This window comes from Mobula birostris, chromosome 9 (genome assembly GCF_030028105.1).
Source record: "Mobula birostris isolate sMobBir1 chromosome 9, sMobBir1.hap1, whole genome shotgun sequence".
In the NCBI taxonomy this organism is placed as follows: domain Eukaryota; kingdom Metazoa; phylum Chordata; class Chondrichthyes; order Myliobatiformes; family Myliobatidae; genus Mobula; species Mobula birostris.
The window spans coordinates 12,890,697-12,903,290 of NC_092378.1; the positions used below are offsets into that span (position 1 = coordinate 12,890,697).

At 39.4% G+C, this 12,594-nt stretch overlaps 1 protein-coding gene across 3 annotated transcripts in view; it reads right to left on the reverse strand.

Annotated features, from left to right (window-relative positions):
* Nucleotides 1-252: 252 nt before the first annotated feature.
* Nucleotides 253-12,594, reverse strand: part of mettl25 (methyltransferase like 25) — a 93,226-nt gene continuing 80,884 nt past the window's right edge. For 2 of the 3 annotated variants that reach the window (XM_072267491.1, XM_072267490.1), the window contains exons 10-12: nucleotides 3,578-3,652; nucleotides 1,061-1,132; nucleotides 253-591 (exon numbers count right to left, since the gene is read on the reverse strand). In XM_072267491.1, coding sequence (XP_072123592.1) covers nucleotides 487-591; nucleotides 1,061-1,132; nucleotides 3,578-3,652 — 252 coding nt within the window. In that variant the 3' untranslated portion in view covers nucleotides 253-486. Of the gene's footprint in view, nucleotides 592-1,060; nucleotides 1,133-3,577; nucleotides 3,653-12,594 lie in introns of those variants that run through there. The other variant, XR_011887117.1, reaches the window with a different exon arrangement.

The following is a 12,594-nucleotide window of genomic DNA, read 5'->3' on the forward strand; positions in this document are numbered from 1 at the left end:
TCACCCAGCCATGCCACTGCCAGTAAAACCTATAAATTCTATAATGTTACTCCAACCTTCAAATATATCAGAGGATCATTTTAACAGATCTTCAGTCTTCATCATTCCATGTTCGCTGAAAATAAATGTGCGTGCAATTAGATCTGATTTCATTTTCCATCAAGAAAGTATAATTATCCATTTCTAGTTACACAGAATTATGGACAACTGTACAATTGAAAAACTTCATTTTCACCCTAAACTTATTTATTTTTTAATACATTTTCTCCACTGGGTGTGGAAATCTTGCCAAGAAATATAACATGATATAATGGCTTATTCATTCAAATGTGTTTCATCTGTTTATTAAATTGTCAAAAATGTACCAGTAAAAATAAAAGTTTAATCAGCAGTCTGAAGAACATCAGATAAAATTAGTAACTCTTAAAAGCATGAATTTAAATGGAAAAATGAAAAAGCACAGTATAAAACACATCAATAATACAATTAAATTTTGGAATGGTACTGCTTTTTCACACCAATTACTGCGTAACATCTCGGGGACTTTACAGGATCAAAGAGCTGGACTAGCGATGACCATGCCACATTTTCCTGAAAAAGATAGTATTAGAAATCAGTTAGAATCATTACAAAAGTTTCAGCAAAAGAATTGCTGGTTTCATTGAATACATGTGTGCTTCCCGATTTATAATCACCTCTGTAATTATAAAGTCATATTATAATTACAGAATTTGCCATGTGTAAATAATTTGTTTGATTAAGATAATTCATGATTTTGTTCTGTTTAAACCTTGACGTTTTAAATATATCTTTCAAAAGGATTACACGCTGTCTTCCGTCTAAAATTTGTATTTTAAGTGGCAGTTTTTATTTAAGTGGGATAAACAATGTAAACATTTCAAGTATAAAGAACATCTGTTAACCATACATTTTAAAGGGTGAAAAGTTATGCAGATCAATTGAAAGGAATACAATACTGCATCTTCTAAAATTGCATTATGGCCATGGCATCTTTGGCAAATAAATTACTCATATTAACCACCCAGTGAGAGAAAATTACCTGTTCCTTGAGATAGCAAAGTCGATCCAAAAGTATTAAACCTTCTATGCAAGGGGCTAAGGCTACCTTCAGCTGAAAGAAAGATGCAGAAAACAGTTCTAATTATATGTTTAAGTAGATTTTAAGTAAGTAGTCCTTAGATACCTCAGTTGAATAATATATTTAATAATTTTAATTATTAATCTATTTTAACAGCTGTACTTAATTGCACTTATAGAATGTATTTTTAATGAGATCCATAACTTCCACTCATATGGCATAGATTCTTATGTCAATATAATATTTTGGAATTCCAAGGTATTCTAGCATCAAGCAGACCTCAGCAAAAGTTAATTAAGTATACTATACATAAATATGCCAACACATTATGAGAAAATAACTTCTTCCTTTTTCTTGCTCTAATTAACACATAGTTTTAGAAAATATAGGACACAATATGTTTTACCAGAAGACACAGCATGCTTTTTGTGGGACACTTCAGACTGACTGCCAACGAAATTGCAAACACAATCTTGCAGTCAAGCATTGAAGCATAGCTGTTTAAATGCTCTCTAGAAAGTAGTTATAGAACTCTAAGGCACCAGTATGGATCTCAGCACTGTTCTGTGATGACATCTAACATATTGCTTGCTGTATTAAGACACATTGAGATAAAAAAAATTCTGTAACTGAGCATCAGAAGTAATTTATAAACTAGTATTTCAAAAGCAATGTTGCAACTGTATTGAGCATGGGCAATTAAGTAGCAGCCATATGAAGGGGTTTATTTGCCATAGCAAAGATTCACGAGAGTTGTTCCAGAGATGATGCTTTTGTTGTAAAAGAGGTCAATGAGTGGACTGGGAATATATGGACGAATGAGAGGAAATCTCTTGGAAACCTACAAAATTCCTAAATGGCTTGACAGATTAGAAATAGCGAGGCTGTTCCCCCAACTGTGGAATCATGAACAAGAGGCACAATTTCAGAAGAAGTGGAAGCCTCAGATAAGCAAAGATGTCTTTAATCAGAGTGCAGTTAACCTTTGGAATTCTCTACCCTTAACAGCCATGGAAGCACAGTCATTTTGTTCATCCCAAACAGAAACTGGTAGATTTCTGATATTAAGGGAATCTGATAATATGTGGATCACGCTGGAAAATGGAACATGATTTTAATGAATGGCCAAGTAGTTCAGAAGATAACAGTGGCTACTCCCTCTCCTAATATATTTTCTTGAATTTTTGCTTTGCACTTTTGAATTTATATTGCTATAGGCATTTAGAAAAATAAAGATTGAGATGTTCTCAGTCCTGAAAAGTTAACAACACAACAAAACAATATTGAAGGTAAAAGTAAATTTACACTTGAATTATGCAATGAATCTGGATTGTACTTTAAGAAATTTAAGGTAAGCCAAACTGAATCTCTCTTCAATTCCTTTAATTACAAATTCATCCACCAACAACGCGGCAGTTATGAAGACATCCACTATCTACTGAACTAAAGGAATACATTTTCTGGTTGAATTTTGTTTTTGTTCTGATTACGATGACAAACATCTGCATCAGAGATTAAAATGCTTCCTTGATTTTCTGACTTACGGCACCCAATATCAGCATTCTCAATGCAGATATGTCTTGGATAGCCAATATGATTTTTCTTTATTATGCAGACACAACTGCAAAGCCTCTTTCAATTATTAGTCAAACTACAGCATCTTTATCTTGGACCCATGCTTAATTTTTGTTTGTTCAAAATTAACTTGGCATTCAACCTCTGCAACTTTCAATCGAAAAGTATAAACTGATTCAAGTAAGAAATTAGTCATGAAAATGCAAAGTCTCTTTTGAATTAATAGCTGAAATTCTTTGTTGAAGAAAATCCATATTGGCACTGAACTATTCAATGAATCTAAACTATTATTCTAGCCCATGTCTCATTTTAAAGCATTCATCGTCATCACTATGTGCTGTGTCATAAGCCATGGGTGATCACGGTCTTTGATTGTTCTTGGCAAAGTTTTCTACAGAAATGGCTTGCCATTGCCTTCTTCTGGGCAGTGTTTTTACAAGACGGGTGACCCCAGTCGTCATCAATACTCTTCAGAGATTGTCTGCCTGGTATCAGTGGTCACATAACCATGACTTGTGATATACACCAGCTGCTCAGCGACAATCCAGCACCTGTTCCCTTCGCTTCACGTGACCCTGATTGGGGGCTAAACAGGTGCTACACCTTGCCCAAGGGTGATCTGCAGGCTGGTGGAGGGAAGGAACACCTACATCTCCTTTGGTAGAGACGTATCTCCACCCAACCACCTGTTTTGACCGTTACACTTTTCATTTACTAAGTTCACATTATTGTCAATTTGGTCATTAGATTTTATACAGGGTTATAAAATATTGCTATCAGTAAAAAAATCTGTTCTGTGCACTGTCAGGTTAACTGTGATAGCAGTGTATTCTGTAGGGAGAGAGCAGATCTCCTTTATTCCATGTATGCAAAGCCTATAAATATTTATTCCCCAAAGCTTACCAGGTTAAATGCTTCCAACTCTTTAATCCGGGGTATGAATCTGTCATAATAACCTTGTATTAAACTGTCCGACATCTGAAAAATGGGAAAAAGGCACACATCTAAGCACAATTATAACCATGTGATCAACTGGAATTGTTCCAGTTAATGTCATAAACATACCTGTCAAAGTACAATTGTTACAATATGGAGTTGGCATACCCCATACAGAAAATGATACAAAACATTGGCTAAAAGCTTGCTACTTAAGCAATTTGATTTGGTTGAGGTCAAATAAGCCCTTGCAGACAAGCCTTCCTTTCTGTGGTGCCAGATCTGCCACACTGAGTCATGCAAGACATAACAGACAACGGTTAACATCAACTTATACTGAGAGAGACATTACTTCCTTGAACAATCTTTAATTATTGCTCGGGTAGGTAACAAACTGACAGTTTCCTTTAACTTTGTCAAGTAATTTCACTTAGATTCATAGTTTAGATGGCATTTATTTTGCAGCAGTCAGTGTTTGTGAATGCACTCATGAAAGACATATCACACAAAAGTGCTGGTTTTCAGTATCTTTACTTTGACTAATAATGTGGAACATCATCTTGCTTCAGCACAGCTAGTACAAACCTTTAAACATATTCTTGCCAGCAATAAAGAATAACTGAGTGAATATTTAAACATGTCAAAACCATTTAAACTAAAACATCCTAAAGTTCTTTTTTATTGTAGACCAACACAAATTAAAGTGCACTTATAAAGACCATAAGATATAGGAGCAGAATTAGGCCATTTTGCCCATTGACTGCACTTATAAAGACTCAATCCTAAACAAGACTATAGTATAAAAAAGAAACAGTTATTAACATGGATGAGTCTCCATAGGTTACTGATTACAGATGCTGTAGTGCCAACTGAAAAATAAGTTTTTTTTTTGTAAGGCATTAATTTTTCATTCCTTAAACTATTAAGGAGATAAGCACATGTATTTTAAAATCAGCATTTTATTGAAGTGAGAACTGATGTGAGAATTTCATCGGGAGCCTCTGCATTTAGGAGATAGACATAAGAAATAGAAGCAGGAGTAGATCAATCCTTTGAGATTGCTCCGCCACTCATTAATATCAGAGTTGATCAACCCGTGGACTCAGTTCCGTCTACCATTAATTCAACGTCAAAAGTCAAGTAGACTTACTAACAAAGTACATATATGTCACCATATACAACCCTGAGACTCATTTTCCTGTGGGCATACTCAGCAAATTCAGAGCCCAGAAGACAACAAACTATGTACATGCAAATATAAATAAATAGCAATAAATAACAAGATCATGAGATAATGAGGTAAAAAAAAGACAGAAACATGTGAATTGATTATGGGGAGCAAGGACATGGCAGACCGATTGAATAACTACTTTGGTTCTGTCTTCACTAAGGAGGACATAAATAATCTTCCAGAATTAGTAGGGGACAGAGGGTCCAGTGAGATGGAGGAACTGAGGGAAATACATGTTAGTAGGGAAGTGGTGTTAGGTAAATTGAAGGGATTAAAGGCAGATAAATCCCCAGGGCCAGATGGTCTGCATCCCAGAGTGCTTAAGGAAGTAGCCCAAGAAATAGTGGATGCATTAGTGATAATTTTTCAAAACTCTTTAGATTCTGGACTAGTTCCTGAGGATTGGAGGGTGGCTAATGTAACCCCACTTTTTAAAAAAGTAGGGAGAGAGATACCGGGGAATGATAGACCGGTAAGCCTAACATCGGTGGTGGGGAAAATTCCAGAGTCAGTTATGAAAGATGTGATGACAGCACATTTGGAAAGCGGTGAAATCATCGGACAAAGTCAGCATGGATTTGTGAAAGGAAAATCATGTCTGACGAATCTCACAGAATTTTTTGAGGATGTAACTAGTAGAGTGGATAGGGGAGAACCAATGGATGTGGTATACTTGGATTTTCAAAAGGCTTTTGACAAGGTCCCACACAGGAGGTTAGTGTGCAAACTTAAAGCACACCGCATTGGGGGTAAGGAATTGATGTGGATAGAGAATTGGTTGGCAGACAGGTGGGAAGAGTGGGAATAAATGGGACCTTTTCAGAATGGCAGGCAGTGACTAGTGGGGTACCACAAGGCTCAGTGCTGGGACCCCAGTTGTTTACAACATATATTAATGACTTAGATGAGGGAATTAAATGCAGCATCTCCAAGTTTGCAGATGACACAAAGCTGGGCGGCAGTGTTAGCTGTGAGGAGGATGCTAAGAGGATGCAGGGCGACTTGGATAGGTTAGGTGAGTGGGCAAATTCATGGCAGATGCAATTTAATGTGGATAAATGTGAGGTTATCCACTTTGGTGGCAAAAACAGGAAAACAGATTATTGAAAACAGATTATTATCTGAATGGTGGACGATTAGGAAAAGGGGAGGTGCAACGAGACCTGGGTCTCATTATACACCAGTCATTGAAAGTGGACATGCAGGTACAGCAGGCGGTGAAAAAGGCGAATGGTATGCTGGCATTCATAGCAAGAGGATTCGAGTACAGGAGCAGGGAGGTACTACTGCAGTTGTACAAGGCCTTGGTGAGACCACACCTGGAGTACTGTGTGCAGTTTTGGTCTCCTAATCTGAGGAAAGACATCCTTGCCATAGAGGGAGTACAAAGAAGGTTCACCAGATTGATTCCTGGGATGGCAGGACTTTCATATGACGAAAGACTGGATCAACTAGGCTGATACTCATTGGAATTTAGAAGATTGAGGGGGGATCTTATTGCAACGTATAAAATCCTAAAGGGATTGGACAGGCTAGATGCAGGAAGATTGTTCCCGATGCTGGGGATGTCCAGAACGAGGGGTCACAGTTTGAGGATAAAGGGGAAGCCTTTTAGGACTGAGATTAGGAAAAACTTCTTCACACAGAGAGTGGTGAATCTGTGGAAACAGTTGAGGCCAGTTCATTGGCTATATTTAAGAGGGAGTTAGATATGGCCCTTGTGGCTAAAGGGATCGGGGGTATGGAGGGAAGGCTGGTACAGGGTTCTGCTAGACCCTTACCTACTCACTTAACCTACCTATATCTCCTTGCAGACTCTCTGCATGTAAACTTTGCCTTTCCACTTAATTTAGTGTACAGCCATGATCATAATGAATGGCGGTGCAGGCTCGAAGGGCCGAATGGCCTACTCCTGCAACTATTTTCTATGCTTCTAAAAATCCTTAAAGTGAGATAATTGGTTGTGGGAAACGTCTCAATAATGGGTAAGTTGAGTGAAGTTATCCCCTTTTATTCAACAGCCTGATGGTTGAGGGTAGTAACTGTTCTTGAATCTGGTGGTGTGAGTCCTAAGGTTCTTGTACCTTCTACCTGATGGCAGCAGTGAGAAGAGAGCATGGCCTGGATGGTGGAGATCTCTACCATCTCACATTAATGGATGCTGCTTTCCTGTGACAGTGTTTCATGAGATGAGCTCAATGGTTTGGAGGGCTTTACCTGTGATATACTATACCTTTATTTCCCCTGCTATGCAACAATCTAACTCTATCTTAAATATATTTAATGAGGTAACCTCCACTGCTTCCTTGAGCAGAAATTTATGCAGATTCACTACTCTGAGAAAAGCAGTTTCTCCCCAGCTCTATCCTAAGTCGACTCCCATGAATCTTGAGGCTAAGTCCCCTTGTTCTCATCTCTCTTACCAGTGGAAACAACTTTCCTGCCTCTACCTTATCTGTCCCTTTCATAGTTTTATATTTCTGTAAGATCCCCTCTTATTTTTCTGAATTCCAGTGAGTCTCATCCCAGGTGACTCATCTCTCCTCAAAGATTAATTCCCTCATCTCCACAATCAACCTCATGAACCTCCTCTGCACTGTTTTCAAAGTGGTCTTTCCTTAAGAAAGGAGACCAGAACTGCATGCACTACTTCAGATGCAGCCTCGTTAGTACCCTGTACAGTTGCAGCATAACCTCCCTGCTCTTAAATTCAATCCCTCTGGCAATGAAGGCCAACATTCCATTTGTCTTCTTGATGACATGATGTAAACTAGCTTATTGCTATTCATGCAAACACACTCCCAAATCATTCTGGACACCAGCATGCTGCAATCTTTCACCATTTAAATAATATTCTTATCTTCTATCTTTCTTTCCAAGATGGATGACCTCGCATTTACCAACGTTGAACTCTATCTGCTAGACCCTTACCTATTCACTTAACCTACCTATATCTCCTTGCAGACTCTCTGCGTGTACACTTTGCCTTTCCACTTAATTTAGTGTTATCAGCACTTAGTTATGCTGCACGCAGCCCCACTCTCCAAATTGCTAATGTATATCATGAACAGTTGTAGACCATGTGCTGACCCCTGCAGTCACCCTATTCACTATTAACTGCCAGCTAGAGAAACACCCATTTATCCCAACTCTCTGATTTATGTTAGTTAACCAATCCTCTGTCCATGCTAATAGATTACCCCCAATACCATGCATTGGTATCTTATGTATGTGTCTTTTGTGCAGCACGTTATTGAGCACCTTCTGGAAATCCAAGTATATAACATCTACCTGTTCCCTCTACCCACTACGCTCATTATATCCTCAAAGAACTCCAGGAAGTTTGTCAAACAGGAACTGCCCTTCATGAATCTGTGCTTTATCTACCTGATGGAACCACTTCCATCCAGATGTCTCGCCATCTCTTCCTTAATGATAGTTTCAAGAATTTTTGCAACTACATTGTTAAGCGAACTCTCCCATAGTTACCCACCTTTTGCCTACATCCTTTTTTAAACAGTAGTGTGACATTTAGCTTTCTTCCAATCTGCTGGAACCTGCCCAGTGTCCAGGGAATTTTGGTAAATTATCACAATACTTTCAGTACCATCCCTTCAGGACCAAGGGATGTGTCTACCTTTAGGCCCACTGGTTTACTCATCACACTTCGTTAGAAGACAACAGTTGTATCAAGATCATCAGCTCCTATTACATCCATAACATCTCTCTATTTTCACTAAGATGCTTCAATGTGGACATAGTCGAACTGGCCGGAATAATGATAAGCAGCATGAAACAACAATCATGACAATAACAAATGTGATTCAGCATTAGTGAATTAAATTGCCTTTAGACTTCTTTAAGGCTAATGATATACTACCTGTTGTTTTCAAAGCCTCTGTGCAAATCAGGTGGTATAATTCCATTCCCATTCCAACATGTTGGTCCATGACCTCCTCTAGTGCCAAGGTGAGGTGACCCTCAGGGTGAAGGAGCAATACTTCATATTCTGCCTGGGTACCCTCCAACCTGATTGCACGAATATCAGTTTCTCCTTCTGGTAAAAAAATTCTCCCCCCTCCCTTTATTCCACACTCTGACCTTTTCCTTCTTCGCACCTTTCTATTACTTCCCCTTGGGTCCCCTCCTCCTTTCCTTTCTCCTATGGACCACTCTCCTCTCCTATCAGATTTCTTCTTCTCCAGCCCTTGGACCTCTCCCACCCACCTGGCTTCACCTACCACCTTCCCCTAGCCTCTTTCCCCTCCTCCCACCTTTTTATTCTGGCATTTTCCCCCTTCCTTCTCAGACCTGAAGAAGGGTCGCAGTCCAAAATGTTGCATTTCCATAGATGCTGCTTGACTTGCTGAGCTCTTCCAGCATTTTGTGTGTTGCTTTGTACAGTATACTGTAAGTGGCTGCCAAAAGGGCAAAACACATTCACATTCTAATAAGGAAATATGTGAGGAGAGCTCACACCATTATACATCTTGCTGAAAGCCACCATCTGTCCAGATCATTGAAATTATAAAGTCATGCTGTCTGAGGTAATGGCCAAGAGTAGAAATCAGGCTGCTCTATGGAATGGTGGTGTTTGATTCTTGCATATACCTGAATAACATTCTACAGATGCTTTACAGAAGTGTGGAAGGGCAGAAAACTTCAAATTAGAAGAACACGGCAGTTGTAATAGTCGGAAACTCAGCCAGCTGTCATGGGCACAGGTCTCCCCACCATCGAATCGAGGACATTTTTAAATGATGCATCCATCACTAAGGACTACCATCAGTCAAGACACGTCCTGTTCTCATTACAACCATCAGAGAGAAGGTGCAGAAGCTGGAAGATGTATACTCAGTAGCTCCTTCCTCTCCACCATCAGATTTTTGAACAGACAATGAACCCATGAAAACTACCTCAATATTCTTTTGTTTTTGCTCTCTTTTTACACTACTAATTTAAATACTGTATATATACAAACACGATAAAGTCTGCAGATGCTGGAAAACTAAAGCAATACACACACAAAATGCTGGAGAAACTCAGCAGATCAGGCAGCATCTATGGAAATGAATAAACAGTTGCCATTTCAGGCTGAGACGGAAAAGGAAGGGGAAGATGCCAGAGTAAAAATGTGGGTGGATGGGTAACAGGCAAGCTGGAAGGTGACAGTTGAAGCCAGGTGCGTGGGAAAGATCAAGGGCTGGAGAAGAAGGAATATGATCGGGGAAGAAAGTGGACCATAGGAGAAAGGGGAATGTATTGCACTGTACTGTTGCTGTAAAACAATACATTTCATGATATACCATAAGACATAGGAGCAGAATTAGGACATTAATGATAATAAACCTGATTCTGATTTTGCTTCTGATTTGGAAATCTTTGTGATAATTTAGCAGACACACTGCTCCTTGGAAATATTTATTGCAGAATTGCTACAGTGCATGAGCAGAGGAGTGGTTAATCTGGTGCGTGGCTATCCTCCGTTGACTACCCTCATTTTCCTGGCTCAGACATACTAGGGGTACTGCACACCTCCTCAGTAATGGTTTTATTCATTATGTAACTACGGAAAGATGTCCAATGCTCAAAGTAGAATGGAGTTAAATGTAATTCCACTGGTGTAATAAGCCAAAGATTCCAAAGACCCCCTTTTTAAACTTCAAAATGAGGACAGCATTAAGGTAAAATACGAGGGTGAATAATTAGACATGTAGGAAAGGGAGAAAATAAATGGTTTCTTGGAAGGTTGCAACTGGTGTACTCCAGTTCCTCAACTCCTCATTTACACTTTTCTGAAGTGATAGAAGAGATTGCAGGTGGAGCTGAAGCGGGGGATGACAGTACTGGGTTGCACCGAGTTCTGGATGTCATTAAGCAAGGAAATTTGCATATTGCAACATAGTAACATGCAAATGAGCCTTGTGTAATTTTAAGAAGTTTAAGATTTTGACTTACAAGATAAACAAAAACTTGATTGGACACATTTACAGAAATACCCCACCCCCTCCATTGCATTACAATGTGAATTACTTCAGTCTTATCAAAGGTAAAAAAAAATACACTCAACAAATGCAGCTTATGAGTATATTCGGAGTCTGTGTTTGTTCACATCCCTCTATTTTCTTCAGTCATTTAATGATGCCTGTACATTTAGCTGATGTGTTCCTTGGGCCAGATTAAGCAAGTTCTGGCTAGGAATTCTCATATGCTTTCATTCATTCTCAGCCAAAAATTATGGAACTGGGATTTTTTGAGTGACAGATGCCATTGCTCTCAGCAAAAAGTTCCCTCACCTCTTGCTGGAAGTTTGAAAAATTGTTTGAGTGACTTGATTATGGCAGCATGCGACTCCTACATTATTTTTCATTCAATGATTTTGATTGGGTGACATTCTCTTTCTGTTTGTATTTCAGAACACCTGAGAAATAAATATGTGCTCATACTTTGATCAATCAAATACAGGGATATCAGTTCTGTTGCACAAATTATGCTTTGAATTGTGGAACCAATTCCTGCAAACCGTGGGTTTACTCAATACTTTAAACAGAACAGACTTAAAGCTATTTAATAGTTAAACAATTTTGAGTTATTTTCGGAATCAGGTTTAATATGATCCGCATATGTCGTGAAATCTGTTAACTTTGCAGCAGTAGTACAATGTAATACATGATAAATATAGAATTATATTTATATATAAATATAGTGGGGTGTATAGGGTGTCAGGGAGGGGTAGCACCTCTGGTGGGGGAACATGTCGCGTCCTTTGTAAGGCGGTTAGCCCACCTTTGGTCCCCACCTGGCACTCAGCTCTCACCTGTTTGCATGTGACAGTGGCCACATCTCGGGCAACGGCTTCGACAAGCCGGCTAAGCCAGGTGAGGGTAGCCGACGGGTCTCAAACCCTCGGTGAGATAGGGAGTTGTCTATCCCAGCATGTGAAGACAGACTGTGGCGGATTGAGTGGACGAGACCTATGGAAGGTCCAACGGTCAAGAAGGCGGTCTCTGCAAGCGTCGTGGAACGTGCAGAGCAGGACAAGACACAGAAGACGTCCTGGTCATCCACTGCGCCTAGTCCCATCTCCAGTCGTCTCGACTCTTGTCTTGCTACTGGATCCAGATGGGAATTGGGAAGAGAGAGTGAGGCTGACACTGCGCAACTCTCCCTCACTTAAATCCAAATCAAGTGCTAGTCTCGACACCATCATCATCATACTGGTGTCGAGGTCTTCATCAACGATGACGATGGATGAACAACAGAATTACAGTAAGTATATTTGTATATCAAATAGTTAAATTAAATGTAGTGCAACAACAGAAATAAAAAGTAGTGAGGTAGTGCTCATGGGTTCAATGTCCATTCAGAAATTGGATGGCCAAGGGAAAGAAACTGTTCCTGAATCACTGAGTGTGTGTGTTCAGGCTCTCGTACCTCCTACCTGATGGTAATAATGAGAAGAGGGCATGTACTGGGTGGTGGGGTTCCTCAATGTTGGGTGCTGTCTTTTTGAGGCACTGCTCCTTGAAGATATCCTGGATACAATGGAGGCTAGTGCCCATGATGGAGCTGACTAAGTTTACAACGCTCTGTAGTTTGTATAAGGTGAACAGTCCACCTGTTAACTTTTAGAGAATTCCAGTATTCAAAATCAAAGACTGGATTGGACGATTAAACAATGCTTGTTGCTACACGAAGCAGCATAGTATGAGAAGTTAAGTTTCAAATTTACACTATAAATAATCAGTGACTC